The following is a 16908-nucleotide window of genomic DNA, read 5'->3' on the forward strand; positions in this document are numbered from 1 at the left end:
ACACACACACACACACACACACACACACACACACACACACACACACAAATATCTTCCCTTTCCTTTATTCCCAGTGAGAGTTGAAAAGTTTTCTAAAAATACTAAAGCAATCCTTTCTTAATTATCTAAAGAAAGGAACTCTATTATGTTTGGAGCTCTTTGGTCTTCAGACTTTTGACTTTGCAGTGGTTATAGTAGCATATGGTATCCTGCATCACAACAACAAGGAAGCCAATTTCCCAATCGGGCTCCCAGGTTTGTTTTGATTTTAAGACATCCTTCCCGAATGTTGGCATATCTGTGTTCTGTTCTGAAGCACTTTCTCCATCTCTGGTGAGCATCACCCACAAGTGTGCCTGTTGGATAATTACTTTTCCCTTCCCTTTCACCTGAGTAATCCAATTAGACTTGTTATCCCAAGGTATTGGCACTACTTGTTTTCCTAGGATATAAGATAACGACATTGCACAAGCTGCTGGCAGCCCCTTAAATGATAGGCATATTTACAATGGGAACTTTTTTTTTTGCATATTGCTGGAGGTGAATAACAGAAAATCAGTATTCTGCTTTTTTTAAATGGAATTGAAAATAGGATGTCCCCCAGGGAGCCAGATAATGTCACTACTGTTATAAAATGGCATTTCTCTAACACCATTTCTCTCCGTGCCCCTCCCCTTGTTTACCACCATCCAGCCATCCAAGGGAGCTTTCAAAATGTTTAGATTAAAAGAGGATACGAGAGGTTATGCTGAAAACTCTTTCCTCTGCCTGGCTAAATAAGACAGAGGGGCAAAACAGGACTCAGCGTGGGCAAAAGTGTTCCGCACTCTCTTCTGCTTGATTCCCAAAATAAACTTTGTGTACATAGCACCCAGTTGGAATATAACAAGTCTCCCATCACCTTTGCCTACCTGCTAACAACTTTGCTGGTTATTATGTATTCTTTCTACCAAAAATTTGAAATGAGTGTGTGTTCCTGTTATAAAGAGAAATTGGGTCTCTCCTGTTCCTCCCCCCACCCCCATTCTTGTATTCCAGCTGGCTCGACATAACAAAGAACTTCAGAACATGTTGAAACCTGGAGGTCAAGTAGAAGGAGATGAAGCTCTAGAATTCTATGCCAAACACACAGCACAAATTGAGGTAAAAAAGGAACTCAGAGTGGTTTTAATTAAAGGACTTCAGAGGGACATGAAAATCCATTTTTAAACCATAGATTGTTTGAGCTAGAAAGAGATGTAGAGATCAGATGGTCCATCCCCTTCTTTTTTTATAGATGAGGAAACTGAGGTCAAGATCACACGACTTGTCAATAGTAGAGCTAGGAATCAAACCCAGGGTTTCTGAGTCCTAGCCAAGGTGTCTTTGCCCCCATTGGACCATTCTTCTCAGGGGTCTTTTAAAAGCCTACTGCTCCTCTAGTAAGTCAAAGAATTATTAGCCAGCTTTTGATCATGAATGAATAGACACAAAGAACTTAGAAAAATACCCTCTCGCTGTCAGAGCAAATATTCCAACAGGCCAGTAGTCAAAGCCAGTGGTCAGAAATATCCTTGGTGATATTTTACATCTCTGGACCATCTTCCTAAATTTAATAATTCTGTTGACCATTTCACCAAACCTTTGTAGCTATGTTGACTGGTCAGATCAATCAGCTAGTTCCTTCCTTCCATCAAATGCCTATTAAATGATCTTTAGGGTCATGATCACATGAGCCTGTGATTGGAGGCTGCCTTCATTGGACCTGATCCTCTGAAACCTGACTGAGATGATTGCCTTAGACACTGTAGAATTCTCAACTTTTTGAGTTACAGGGGACCTTAGAAAAGGATTATTCTACTTACAATCTTCATTTTAGAGAGGAAGACCCTGAGACCCCATCAAGGAAAGAGACTTTCCTGAGATGCTACAGTCAACCACTGGCAAAGCTGGAAACTAGGGTCATCTCCTCATATATAATCTTGCTGGTGGGCCATTATGTCACTGAACTTCAGTTGAAGAAAAGCCTTATGATATAGTCAAATGGGCAGTCATTTTTATTCATTTTGTTCTCCTGACTTTTAGATATACGTGCTTAAATTGGAAAATGTGTATTTTAGAGCACAATGATTTGTCCAATCTGAAGAATCAGAGCTAGGAATATTTTAAGGCATTAAAAGGTCTCCTTGGACTCTGACCCTAGAAACACCTGGGCTCTACTAGGCAAAGTTCTTGCATTATCATTACTTAGGCTGGCTATCTCGACACGGTGCCTCCTTAAATGTGCCTCACTCTGCTTCCCTTTGAATATTATGCCCTCCAAGCCCCAACTCCTCTAAAAATGTAACCTCTTTGAGGGTAGGAACTGTTTTGATTGCTTGTATTTCCATCAATAAATCTAGTTCATGGCACACAGTAAACATTTAAGAAATGCTTTATATATCTGAAAGAATTTGATCATTGTCAAGTATTCAATGATCATAGCAGCTGTGCAGACATAAAATCGCTTTTTGAAGTTACTCTGCCTGGAAAATAATTAATTTTACTCTAAGGGGAAAAGCCCCAGAAATAACTTGGCCTAAGATTACAAGAAGAGAACCGTAGAATCTAGAATAAAGAAGGTAAATGTAAAATGGAAGCTCCCTGAGGAGCTTTTTTTTTTTTTTTTTTTTTTTGTCTCTGCGTCCCAACACCTAGCACAAGGCTTTGCCCATAGTAGGTGGTCTAATAAATGCCTGTTGACTAATTGATAATTCCTTTGTTCTTTGCCCTGGTTAGACTGTTCTGGATATCACATTTTAGGAAGGGCATTGGCAGGTGCTGGAGGATGTCTGGATGAGGACTGTTAGGATGGTGAGGAGACTAGAAACAAGGATGGATAAGGACTTGTTGAAGGAAGTGGAGCTTTTTAGCCTAGAAAATATTTGGTTGAGTTGGTGGGAAGTTTTAACTGTCTTTAAGTATCTGGAATCTGATTTCTTTGGGTTGTCCAGGAAAAGAATTGTGAGTGACAGGTGGATTAAATTTTTGACTTTATATAAAGAAGAAATAATCTAGTAATTAGTATTATCCAAAAATGGAATACATTCCTTTGGAAAGTAGTGAGTTCACCGCCACTTGAGGTCTTCAAATAGAGTCTGGATGAGAACCTGTTGAAGATCTTTGTTCAGATATAGTTTGGATGATGTGGCTCCTAAAATCCCCTCTATCTTTGAGATTCCCTGATTCTTTGATTTCAAGTCAAAGAACATGACTCTAACTTTTACTATGTCTGGCTCATTTGAATAAGAATGCAAAAGCAACCTCTTAATCATCAGGATAAAATACTAGTTATTAAATCTGAAGGTTTGAGGTTTACAAAATAATGATCTTGTAGAATATCCAGAAATATCTTTATTTCTACCCTCCTAAAACTGGGAAAGCCCTCAATATTAAGACCCTTTCTCTCTGCCTTATAAAACACTTAATCCAAGGTTAAGAATAAATATGTATTTGATTAAGGCCTCTGGATGATCCTCAGTTAACCATTTAATCTCATGCATCTCTTCTAGATCGTCAGGTTAGATCGCACGATGGAGCAAATAGTTTTCCCTGTGCCCAGTATATGTGAATTTCTTACCAAGGAGTCCAAACTACGGATATATTACACCACCGAGAGGGACGAACAAGGGAGTAAAATAAATGACTTTTTCTTGAGATCTGAAGACCTCTTCAATGAAATGAACTGGCAGAAGAAGCTGAGAGGTAGGTTTGAAACATTCGAACAAATGTGTTATTAGCCTGAGGTCAGTAGTAAAATCCTGCTTCCATTTTACTGATAAGGAAGCAAAGCTACCCAGTGGTAAAAAACGACTCGCCCACAAACACAGGAAATATCAGAGACGGGCTTCAGACCCAGGTCTCCAGAGGCTCAGGTCCGGTCCTCTTGCCTCGAGCGTGGGGTGCTGCTTTGGGAGACAGAGAGGTGTCCCAGCGCATCCAAGTTCCAGCATTCCAGGGGGTGAGGCTAGACTTGAAAGCGTATTTATCTCCTAGGACGGGAGGGTCATGGGCTACCTCTGAGCACCATTAATACTCACCTCGGCAGTCTCTCATTGACAAGTCAGTGTCCACAGTCCTGGTCAGAATGTTCCAGAGACATCATCGTTATCCTTTTTGATGAAGAATTCCTCGGAGGGCCCGAATGCTACTTTTGCAATATCTTGTTTTTTTAAAAAAAATAAAAACAACCACCAGGTCTAAAGAGAAACCAAGCCCTTGTATTCACAAGATGAGGCTCTTAAGCAAGAAGTTAGGTGCTTTCATTTCTCATTTACTAGCACACCTGCTAAGGAGATTTGGGTATCTCCCCCCTCGTAGGCTACCTCGGCGATTGGACTCTCGTAATTGTGTCATTTTATAGGCTGTGGAATTGTTTGCTGCATTAGATGTGTCAGAGCTAATGAGCGAGTCCCGTTTGAAAAGCCTGACTATCAGAGGAAAATTACATGTTTAAAACACTTTTATAGGGGCTTTCCCAGAGGGCTGCTCAGCTCATGGTTTTCATTCGTTTTTTAATGTGGACCTTGAATATTAACTGAGCACTTGGCACCAACCGATGGGACAGACTTGAAAGGATTAGACTGTGTTTGTATCTTGGAGTCTGTGACGGAGTTTTTATTGGAAAACTCAGGTCGAGGTTTTCGGTTGGTTTGGATTTTTGTTTATAATGTTGTCTCGATTTTCCTCCTCATTCTAAGTCCAGGTGGGAAATGAGGTAAAAGAGAGAGCTGTGTTCTGTTCATTCTCTCCTCAAGGCTCAGCTCACACGCTATCTCCTCCTGGAAGGAACCTTTCCCAGGGTTCCCACATGTCAGGGCTCAGCACCCCTTTCCCCTGATCCTTTGTAGAGAGTTTATATTTAGTTCCTTGTACACGTGATCCACCCTGTGTAAGCTCTTTGAGGGCATGGTCTGTGTCACTTTTGTGAGATCTGTGCCCTGTGCCGGGTACTAGGGCTAACTCCACATGGCCAATTGGATTGAATCTCCTTAAGTCTGGGGTGGGACAGCTAATCCCCCTGTCCCTGGATCACAGATCTAGGGCTGGAACTCGAGGTCATTTAGACCAGCCCTCTCATTTTACAGATGAGGCTCAGAGATAAGTGTTAGTCCCAGAGTCCCAGAGGTTGTGGGATGAAGAGCTGAGATTTGAACCTCCAATTTGAATACTCCAAATTCAGTGTTCTTTTTCTCCTATGAGGGTGCCTCTTCTCCACTTCCTTCCCCCATTTAATTCCTTCCTCCATCCACTGAGCAGATAGATGAGGGAGAGCCATTAGATTCATCTTCTGACTTCCTCAGTACTAGCCTTAGTCATCCTTAGTTTTTAATGTAATACATGAAGAGAGCTTCCGTGTTTCTTTCAGTGGTATGGATCACCTTTTGGAAGAGGCATGGTTGTCCACCTTGACATCAGCCTCTACCCAGTGGGGATGTCCTGCAAGAAAAGGTTGCTAGGTGATGCAATGGATAGAACCTTAGTCTAGGAGTCAGAAAGATTTAAGTTCAGTCCCACTGTATCCATTTGCTAGCTGTTGGTTACTTGATCTCTGCCTGCCTCAGTTTCCCCATCTGTAAAATGAGGATAGCAAAGCACAGTGGATAGAACATCAGACCTGAGTTCAAATACAACCACAGGCAGGTTTTAGCTGTGTGATCCTGGGCAAGTCATTTAACTCCAATTTGTCTAGCACTTTTCATTCTTAGAATCAATTGATTCTAAAGCTGAAGGTAAGGATCTTTTTTAAAATGGGGATAACAGTAGCACCTACCTACCAGCATTTTTTGAGGATCAGATGAGATGATATTTGTAAAAAGGTCATGAAACCCTTAAAATGTTCCATAATTGCTAGCTACTATTATTATTGTTAATAATAAATGGCTTTTCCCCAATAACTTATTCCGACTTGTTCATCTCTTTATGTTATAACATCAGATTTTAGTCAGTGCCTACCGTTTGCGAATGACCATGGTAACACATTATCAAATTTGATGGTCACAACCACCATCCGAGGTCAGGGCTACAAATATCGGTACCCTCCTCTGACAGTCAAGAAATACTTATGAATATGGCACTAGGTGTCCTAGGATATAGAGTGCTAGGCTTGGAGTTGCTGTTACTGAATTCAAATCCTGCCTCAGATGCTTATTCTGCAATCGTAGGCTTCTCAACCTCAGTTTCTTCTTCTCTGTAAAGTAAAGGAGTTGGTCTGATGACAATCCTCCCCCATTTGGAATCTCCTGATCTTGGGTTTTCCATTGCCCTCTAGCCAAATGCTTTCTCCTGACATTATCCTTTTTCAGTCTCTTTTGGGAAAAAGAGGTAAAAAAAGGATGTGTTTCCTTTGTGTTTAAGCACAGCTACTAGTTGCCAACTGCATGATTTTAATTGGCTTCAAGGCTATCTCCTGGTGAGAAAAAGGGAAATTGTGATTAACAACTTTGAATTAAACATGAATTTGCATGTTTGTGTGGGGAGGGAAGATATCTATTCATTAGGAAAAAATCTTTTCATTATAATTGTATTTCTATCAGTAGCCACTTTTCCTAATAATAAACCTGTGGAAAACTTGTTGTGGCTCATTTATGTAGCAATTTTCCTGAATGCCACACTAGGCTGGTACTTGATTCAGCTTGCTGATTACATCCTTTGTATTCAGATGCTGGTTATGGACTGTTGGAAGTTTTCCCTTGCTATTTTGACCATTCTTCTATACTTAAGAATTTTCTAACTTGCATCATAGTTATTTCATAAGTACATAGTGTTAGGGCCAGAAAAACCCCTTAGAGGCCAGTTAATCCAACCTCTTCATTTTGCAGATGGGGAAACTGAGGCATGGAGGGATCAGGAGACTTATCCAAGGTCACATAGGTATGAAGCAGCAGAGCTGGAATTCCAACCTAGATCCTCTCCCTCCAAAATCAGAAATTCTTTCCCCAGTGGCATGCTGCCTTATGTCTCTCCCCTTACTTGATTATAAACTCCTAGAGATGAACTCCATCATTTTTCATCTTTGTATCCCTGGTAACTGACACATACCTGCACAAAATAGGTTCTTTAAAATGATTGAGTAGAATTGTGTAATAGTTTTTCTGGGAAATTTGAAAATCTTCCTCCTTAGGGGCAGCTAAGTGGCTCAATGGATAGAGAGGCAGGCCTGGAGATGGGGGGAGGTTCTGGGTTCAAATTTGGCCTCAGATATAGTCCTAGCTGTATGGCCTTGGGCAACTCAGTGTAACCCCAGTTGCTAACACTTACTGCTCTTCTGCCTTGGAGCCAATACGTAGTATCACTTCTTAGACAGAGGTGAGAGTTTGGGGGTGTTAAAAATATTTTTACATTCTCCCTCTATATTTTCCCCTGATCCCACCACTATTACCCCCCTATCAGCTGGGCTCGGGATTATTGCAAAATTTAAAATAGAAATGGAGTCATTTTATTCCTGAGTCGTATTCAACTTAGCAAACATTGATTGATAAATATTTCTTGGGTTGAATTTATTTAAGTGGCTGCTGTGTACAAAACAATTTAGATGCTGAGATAGAGATTATATATAATAGCACCGACCTCCTAGGGTTATCCTAAGGATCAAATGAGATAATATTTATAAAGCTGTTGGTTAGCACGCAGCAAATACTTATAGGAATGCTAGCTGCTATTATTCTAAGAGAGATAAAGATGAATATGACGATGTCCTCATTGAGCTTATAGTCATGCTTGTACAGAACTGTTCTACAGATTTAGAAAATGTTGACATGCATAAGATAAGTAACTGTAGCTCACATGATCAGCGATGGAAGATTTTTTGGCCACATTTTCCATTTTATACAATTATTGCACAACCCAAAAAGCATTGTGTTTTTTAGACCCATGGCAGCCGGCGTTAGAAAGCCAAACTAACTCTTCCAGATTCTCTAAATACCCAGAGAATGGATCAATTATGTCTGAAATATCAACATCCCCCCCCCAAAAAAAAACACCCAAAACATAACCCATTGTTGATCATCTGAAATCAGATTATTTGTTAGCAGGTTTCTGACCTGTCCAACATTCACCAAGCAGAATGGATTACCTGGACTTCCATCATCAGGTCTCATGTTGAAAAGCTGCTAAGAAATCGGTGGAAGATAGCTCTCGAGAGAGAGACAGAAATTCTTATGTTGTCCTTAAAAACAAAAACAAAAAATTGACTCTCACTTAACACCTCCCACCTTCACTTCTCCCTCCCCACCCCTGTGGCCATGGCCAGATTAGACATGTTTTTGTGTTCTAGGGCAAAATGCCATCAGCAATGCCAGTTTTTTTTCTCAGGGCAAATAATTCCTCCCTTTAAAAATTCTCCCTCTCTCTTCTCCCCCAACAGCAGTAAATTTAAAGATCTTGAAAAAACCTGATAGAGTCAATCTTTAACTTGAGCTTGGCATAGTTCAGGGAAGGCTGCCTACTTAGCACGTCTGCTCTTCACATTTGATGGTGACTAATGGCTTGTCATCACCCCCAAGCCCTGGTCTTGTTTGAACTCTTGGCCTTGCTAGAAAATGTGTCCTGCCCCTCCTTTCAAAGGCCCTGCACATTTTTTAGCCCAAGTGAAGAAGCCAGTAGATTTTTAAAAATACCTCTGACTGTGTTCAATTATGATTTAACTTCATTATTGGGAGGAAGCTTTGGGAGACTTGGCCTTCTTACGCTAGGCTGATTAGCAGGCCATATGATTTGTTCCTGGCTGCTGTAAACTAAATAATGATCATTCCATTGAAGAAAAAGATGATTGAATTTTGTTCCCATATAGTCTACCCCCTCCCCATACAGAGGAGGAAAGTGAATGAGTCTGTATTTGGGAAATTTTGCTTCTGGCATCACAGAGAGACCAAAATTATTCCTATTGAGTCGATTTTTATGTAACAACCTAAACAAAGCACCATTTAATAGGATGTTCCTAAAGAAAATGGACTAAGATATTGCAAATAAAATTGTATTCAGAAAAGCAGCACAGGGAATGGACAGGGCACTAGATTCAGAGGCCAAAAACCTGGGTTTTGTTCCTGACTGTGCTTCTAACTGCACTGTGCCTCAGTTTCCCCGTCTTTAAAATCATGGAGTTGAATCAGATGACTTCTCGGGACAATTTTGACTTTAACTCTGAGATTCCTATCATCTGCATGAGTAGAGGGTTTCTGTGTAGGAAGTTCTCTACAAGGATGCAATTATAGTTCTGGGCCAGCTCACATTTCTCTAGGATCTAAAGGTTTGCCAATCACTGCTATACACAACAGGCTCGTGAGGCAGGTAGGGAGTACACGTTATCCTCAAGGATATTTTTCCAGATGAGACGATGAAGCTTTGGAAGGGTGCACTCAGCTAATACCCGATGTGGGTCCTTGCTCAGGTCTCCTGATTCCATGTCCAGCCCTCTATCCCCTGAACCACTTGACCCCTTAATTAAAGTGGAGAAGGAAACAGGAACCACTCTGAAATTTTCAAATTTCCCCTGAAGACTTCAGCTTGTTTTGTAGGCAGCAAATAAATCCCTCAGAGATTAACTTGAAAAGACATCAAGCTTTCTTTATCAGGAGCTACACATAATGAAACCCATCACAAACCCCAGATCCACCATTGTATGCCTTGCAGAAGGAGATAGGACATCTCCCTCTGCCTTCCCCTGACAAATCCAGGTTACGAGATATTACAGCTGGCCAAGCACTTGAGAATCTAGGAGTTTCAAGACTTGGGCTTGCCATTGTTTAGTGCCTTCTCCCTGAGTAGGAGTCTTTTTATAGCCACTCAGACAAATGATTATCCATCTTCTGCTCGGATACTTCCAGTGATGTAGGGAACTCATCCCTTCTTGTGGCAGCCTATTCCATTCATGAATGCCCCAAGTTACTAGAAAACTTTCTTGTATTGAAGTGGAATCTGTGTCCCTATAAATTCCATCAGGCCTGGATTTTTCTCTGAAGCAACACAGAACAAATCTATTCCTTCATCTATCTATCACATATTTGAAAAACCTCACCCTCTACCGCTTCCTCCATTGGACGTATTCAACATCCCCCTTGCAAGGAAGCACCTAGAGTTCAACTAGATGTTCAAGAAATGGTCCAACCAAGTTAGGGTAGGCTGAAATGATGATCACAACAGTGAGGTGACATTGTGGAGAGAATGGTGTGCTCATTGTCAGGCCCAAATTCCAGTCCTGCCTCATACATTTACTAGCTGTGTGACCTTTGGCAAGGCATCTAATCTCTTCAGTAAAGGAGGCATCTAATTTCTCTTCTGTAAAAGAAGTAGCAAAAATAATAACAAAATTCATCTGGAAGAGCAAAAGTTCTAGAATATCAATGGAATTAATGGAGGGTGGAAATATAAAGGAAGATGGCCTACCAGTACCAGATCTCAAACTGTACTGGCTAAGAAATAGAACAGTAAATCAATGGAATAGATTTAGATACGTAATATATAGAGGTAAATGACTTTAGCAACTAGTGTTTGATTAACCCAAAGACCCCAACTTTTGGGATAAAAAAGATCACTTTTTAACAAAAACTGGGAAACAGTATGGCAGAAACTAGATCAATATCTATTACAGATCAACATCTCACACCCTATACCAAGATAAGATCAAAATGGGTATATGATTGAGATATTAAGTGTGATACCATAAGTCAATCAGGGGAACATGGATTAGTTTACCTGAAAGATCTATGGAGAAGGGAAGAATTTGTGAACAAACAAGTGATAGAGAGCATTATTAGATATAAAGTGAATAATTATGATTATGTTAAATTTAATAGCTTTTGTACAGTCAAAACCAATTAAATCAGAATTAGAAGCGAAGCAACAAACTGAGGGGGGAAATTTATAACAAATTTCTCTATAAAGGCCCAATTTCTCAAATTTTTAGAGAACTAAGTCCAACTTAAAAACCTACAAGACATTCCCCAGATGTCATATGGTCAAAGGATATGAATAAGAGACTTTTGGGTAAAGAAATCAATTATCATATGAAAAAATACTCTAAGTCACTCTTGATTAGAAAAATGGAAATTAAAACAACTCTGAGGTACCATCTCACACCTATCAGATTGGCTAATATGACAGTAAAGGAAAGTGATGTATGTTGGAAGCAAAATTTGGGACTCTAATGCTTTGTTGGTGGAGTAGTGAACTGATCCAACCATTCTGGAAAACAATTTGGAACTGTGCCCCAAAAGCCATAAAATGGTGTATACTCTTTAATCCTGCAATACTATTATTGGGTCTGTATACCAAAGAGATCATAACAAAAGGGAAAGGACCTACTTGTAGAAAAATATTTATAGCAGCCTTTTTTTAGTGGTAAAGATTTGGAAACCTAGGAGATGTTCATCAATTGAGGAATGGCTAACAAATTGTGGTACATGTTGGTGATAGAATACAATTGTGTCATAAGAAATTATAAGTAGGATGATTTCAGGGAAAGCTTGAAAGACCTACATGAACTGATGCAGAGTGAAACAAGCAGAAACAAAAGAACATTGTACACAGTAACAGCGTTATTGTATGATGATCACCTGTGAAAGACTTAGTTACTTCCAGCAATGCGATGATCCGGGACACTTATGAAGGACATTTGACAAAGCATGCCCTCCACCTCCAGAGAAAGACCTGCTGGAGTCAGATGCAGATCAAAGCATACTATCTTTCACATTAGTTTGTTTACAATTTTATCTTGGGGTTTTGGTTTTATACGAGTATTCTCCTGCAAAAATGACCAATATGGAAGTATATTTTACATAATAATAAATGTATAATCCAGATCAAATTGCTTGCTATCAACAAGAATGAGGAGAAAAGAATATAATTTCAGAAAATGTATATTGAAAATTGTTATTACCATATAATTGGGAAAATAAAATATCTTTGAATAAAAAAAGAAAAAAAGAGGGGATAATAGTAGTACATGCCTCCCAGAGCTATTGTGAAGATCAAATAGGATGATTTGTATAAAGTGCCCCACAAACCTTAAAGCTCTTTATACATGCAAGCTATTTGTGATAATTTTATTTCTGCTAATGCATTCATGATTTTTCCTTCCACTGCTAAATCATAGAGTTGTTTCATATTGATTGCTACTAATCTATGACCCACAAACAATTTTTCAGATGAATTTCAGACAGATGAGACTTTTGTTGCTCCAGATTTCTGGGACTTATTTTTTTAATATCAATTTTAGGTTTATCCCAGTAAAATTTCATTTTGTTGATTTGGGCCCAGTCTTTTGCTATTTTCGGGCTTGATTCTATCATCCGTGGTGATTTACTAATAGGTTGACATCCCCTCTGTAACTTCATTCATGCAATTACTACCAACATTAAACAGAATGGGGCCAAGTGCAGAGACCACTGGCATGCCACTAAAGATTTCTTCCCTTCTAGGAACACTGGATCCATAGGTAACAGCCAGTGTCTAACCATACTGCTGTCCAGTCTACTTTTCACTGTCTTCTGAGTAAGAAGGATAGCACAAAAGACTGTCCAGTGTTTTACTGAAATATAGAATCTATTCTATCTGTAACATTCTATGGGCCTATCAGCATAGTTATTTATCAGAATACGAAATTAGGCCAATTTGGGAATGTATTATTTGATATTTACAAACTGATCTTAGCTTGTAAGGTGTACTTTTTTTTCTAAATTCTTGGGAACTGTTAATTAACCTGTTTGAGAAATTGTCCAGAGATTGATGTAAACCTTATTGGTCTGTGGTTTCCAGAACCCACCCTTTTCAGGGGAGAAAAAAAAACAAAACAGTATTAGAAGCTCTTTTTTCTCCTCCTAACTAGCTGCTTTGGTTAGGGTTGATGTTTATGTTTGTAGTCCAAATGAGGCATTTTTGTTGAAAATAGGTAAACAAATGAACATACTATAAAGTAGAACACTCCCTCCCAAAAAAGCATAGGGACTAGCATCTTAAAAGGGTTTCAAACAAGGGAGTGACTGAAAGCTAGTCTATGAGGCTAGTCTAGCCAAGCCCATCTCTGGTCTCCCAGGTTGCTATGGAAGGATAGTTTATTTCTTTGATCGGTTTGAGTGTCCTAAAGTCCTAAAATCATCCCAGAACTACACACCTAGTTTTCCACTGAAGGTTTCTCAGGTTTCCCTGCTTGGGGAGAATTTGGTACCTTTTTGGGATGCTCAAAATCTGCCTGCTTTCTTCCCCTCCTCCCACTCTCTCCACTCATCTCACCCCACCTCACCTTCAACCACATATATAACACCTTCGCCATTCTCATCAGGTCTCAGATAACAGTATATGATTAGCTTATTTCTCTGAGTCAACTTAAAAAAATAAAAAAAAAAAACAAACAAGTGATCATTTTCCAGGGTAAAAGATGAAAACAAACCAAAAAAAAAGTCCTGTGTCTGTGAGGGGATAACAGGAGGTGAAGGGCTTCCAACATTCGCACACTGATGACAGTCTTCTCTCTGTTTCCACAGCCCAGCCAGTGTTGTACTGGTGCTCTAGGAACATGTCCTTCTGGAGCAGCATTTCATTTAACCTGGCCGTCCTGATGAATCTACTTGTTGCATTTTTCTACCCATTTAAAGGAGTCCGAGGAGGTATCAGCCTTTTTTATCGGCATGGAAAACACTGATAAACCTGGGTTTCGAATGCAATTTTCCCAATGAAATTTGTATATACTGTACTTTAATAATCTTGCTTTAGTTCATCTTAAGGTATAGGAGATTGTGGATTTTTATCACCAGTATTTAATAAAATGTAAACTAGACTTGGGATTGGGAGGGAATTTGCATGATTATTCATTAGCCAATATGAGGCAAGCCAGGATTCTTAACTATTTTTGTGTGTCCTAGATCCCTTTGCCAGTGTCTGGTGCAGCCCATAGACCCTTTCTTAGAATAATGGTATTTAGTGCACAAAATAATATATATGTAAAATACATATGTGATCATGAAATCAATTATACTGAAATCGTTATCAAATATTGAAAAAAGAAGTTCATGGACCAGAGGTTAAGAACCCCTGGTCTAGAGAGAAGAGAAGACAGAAAGTTAAAGCTGGAAAGGACCTTAGAGTTCATCTAGTCCAACCCCACCATTTTAGAGAGGAAACTAAGGATCAGGGAGAAGCTGTGACTTGTTGAAGGGCATCACCCTAGTTAGTGGCAGCAATAGGACAAGGGATGAAGTTTCCAGAGCTCTGCCACCATCATTCTTAACTACCATCCCACAGATATCATTCATTTGAAGCTGAAGAGTTGAAAATAATGAGAATCTTTTTTCTGTTAGGTCAATCCATGAGTGATGATAGACACAGAAATTTTTTTCCGAATTTATGCCTCAAGTTCCTTACATCTTTTTTTCTCTAAATTTGTGTTTCTATAGTGTAAGGAGCTCCATCTACCACTGTAGATTGGCATTTGATCTGTAACTGTGGTCTTGGAACATTGTTGAGAGATGTAAATACCTTGCCCAGGCATATACTGCCAGGATGTGACAAAGGCAAGACATGACCTCGGGTCTTTCTGACCCTGAGGCCAACTTCTCTCATCATTATTCCACACAGCATAATCTCCTGTAGGTACACTACTTAATAGAAAAAAGGAAAACCATACATTTGGGCTTTTTTGATTTCAACCTTCACTTTGGGGACCCTTGATTTGCTTAAAGAAACACTAAATGCTTTTCATTTGTGGGTTTCAGGTGGCTGATATCCTACGTAACAAGATTTCAGCCCTCACTTTTTATATCTACTTCAGCTTCCAGTAATTCACTCTTTTCAGTTTAACTTTCCACCCAAGTATTATAACAGACACTCTCAGGTATCATGTCAGTCTTCCCATTTGTGTTGTGGAGTATGCAATAAAGACCCAAACAGATGGCACAACAAGCATCTAGGAAAAGCCTGAGAAGCCATCTAATCTTCTTGGCAGAACCATCCTTTAAGTTCGGCAGCTTCCCATGTGAGGGCAGTTAATTTTAACATCTCATATGCCTAATAGATAGAAGTTAAAGGCAACGAGAAAACATGATTCTCAAGAAGTAAAATAGCCAAACATTTTTCAGGAATTAAAAATAACTTCTGAATTTGACCTTAAATTGTGTAGAAGACTACATTTGGGATTTTTTTTTAAGTGGCTGCTTAAATATCAGCGCAAAGGCAAATCATTTTTCTGAAGTTAGAGGACATGAAGAGCAAATTCTCAGTTACAAATATTGGTAGGAACATAGAGTTACAAAATTTTTCCAGACGTGACTAATCAGTTTGGCTATTGATGACATGATAGTCCATTTTGTGAACTGTTTAGCCAAGAGCTGGCCGCAGTCATTGAGATGAGAAACAACCCTATGGATTGACTTTCACCCTATAGGTAGCCACGGTTAGTCGTTTTTTCAACTGTAGCCACAGGTCAGTGTTTTCTGGTCTATTTTCTCTTGTGACAACTTGAAATGAATTTTTAATGCATTCCGTTAACAGCTTTCTCAATAGTCATTGGACTAGTACATTGGGAAAATTAACAGTTCCAGCCTTTAGGGGCTGGTAAACTGGAAACACTTCAGTCCTTTGTCACAACTCTGTATTAAAAAGAACATGGACTGAAAAAGTTTTAAAGATAAAGAGAAATAAAGTAAACAAGGGACTCTTGGGGAGGAGAAATCTGAGCTTTATTCCTGATTCTGCCTTGAACAAGTGACTTTATATCTCTGGGTCCCTATTTTCTCTGGGTGCAATGATGAGGTTGGATTAGATTTCCCCAATTCTTTCCAGCAATAGCATTCTAGGATTCTGACCCTGTGGCACATCTTCCTGATTTGCAGGGGTAAAAGATTTGAGGAAACAGCTCTGTTGTTTCTAAAAGTCTGGCTTTTTAGTGTTTCATTTTGACTAATACAACCAAAGGAGAAGATCATAGACTGTCTTTGATGGAACGCAAGATGATCTGGCAGCCAGGAGTAAGTGACCCACTAAAGGCACGCAGTATCAAGATTTCTTCTGCAAGGGTTGTGCAAAATGAATTATTTAAAAAAAAACAACAACAACCATCACCATTTATTCCCTCTTTCGTGAGAGTCTTCAGGGCATTCTCTCCTACCTGTTTCTTAGGAGCTGCTGCATGACTAAAAGGACGTTTCACTGGTGGGCCTTCAAGTCACTCCTTAGGGCTCCAGCCTTTCACTGTATCTCCACAGTACATCCAGAGCTTCCCACATGTCCCTGCTCTGGCCAGAGCATGTAAAGTGACCTTGTTACCTGCCCTGATACCGTTTGGTTTCCCACCCCTATTGGGCAATGGAACAAGCCCCAGCTCGACCGCTGAGTTGGCCTTAAAAGCTTCCTTTCTAAAGTGGCAATTCTTTCCGTTTATTTGAATGCTGATGAGTAACCTACAGCGTGATCTTTCAAAAGCATGAACCTTAGGCGACTGCAGATTTCTTTTGATTTTCAGCTGAACTCCTGGGCCTGCTGGGATGATTAAAGAAAGTGTAGTCCTATTTTTTACAAGGTTTCCTCCCCCCAGTAGAAAGGCAGCAGGTTAAAACATCATTAAAGAGGTGACCAGAAGACAACCCACTTAATTCTTTCCCTCTGTGCATGTTAAGTAGGCAGATATCTCTTTCTTGAGAATTTAGGGACATTCGTTCCACCTCCTCTTGTTTCTTTGGCCTGTGGTTGTTACCGTGTGCAGGTGGGGGTTTGTGTGACCTCGACCGTCCTGGGTCTTGCTGTTATTCTCTCCGCTGCTTGTGAACACGTCCTTATGTCCAGCTCCCACCAAGGTGGCCTTTTCTAGACCTTGAAAGAAAATCTGGAGGGGGTTGGAAGGGAGCAAATAAGTCTAAAAGGAGGCTCTGGCTTTCTGTGGTCATGCGTTCAGCGAATTGGGAT

At 39.8% G+C, this 16908-nt stretch overlaps 1 protein-coding gene across 1 annotated transcript in view; it reads left to right on the forward strand.

Annotated features, from left to right (window-relative positions):
- ITPR1 (inositol 1,4,5-trisphosphate receptor type 1) overlaps nucleotides 1-16908 on the forward strand; it is a 405812-nt gene that overhangs the window by 326714 nt on the left and 62190 nt on the right. Inside the window, exons 44-47 of the mRNA XM_044675941.1 lie at nucleotides 317-333; nucleotides 1039-1143; nucleotides 3531-3723; nucleotides 13497-13619. Coding sequence (XP_044531876.1) covers nucleotides 317-333; nucleotides 1039-1143; nucleotides 3531-3723; nucleotides 13497-13619 — 438 coding nt within the window. The remainder of the gene's footprint in view (nucleotides 1-316; nucleotides 334-1038; nucleotides 1144-3530; nucleotides 3724-13496; nucleotides 13620-16908) is intronic.

The sequence above is a fragment of the Gracilinanus agilis genome, chromosome 1 (genome assembly GCF_016433145.1).
Source record: "Gracilinanus agilis isolate LMUSP501 chromosome 1, AgileGrace, whole genome shotgun sequence".
NCBI classification, from domain to species: domain Eukaryota; kingdom Metazoa; phylum Chordata; class Mammalia; order Didelphimorphia; family Didelphidae; genus Gracilinanus; species Gracilinanus agilis.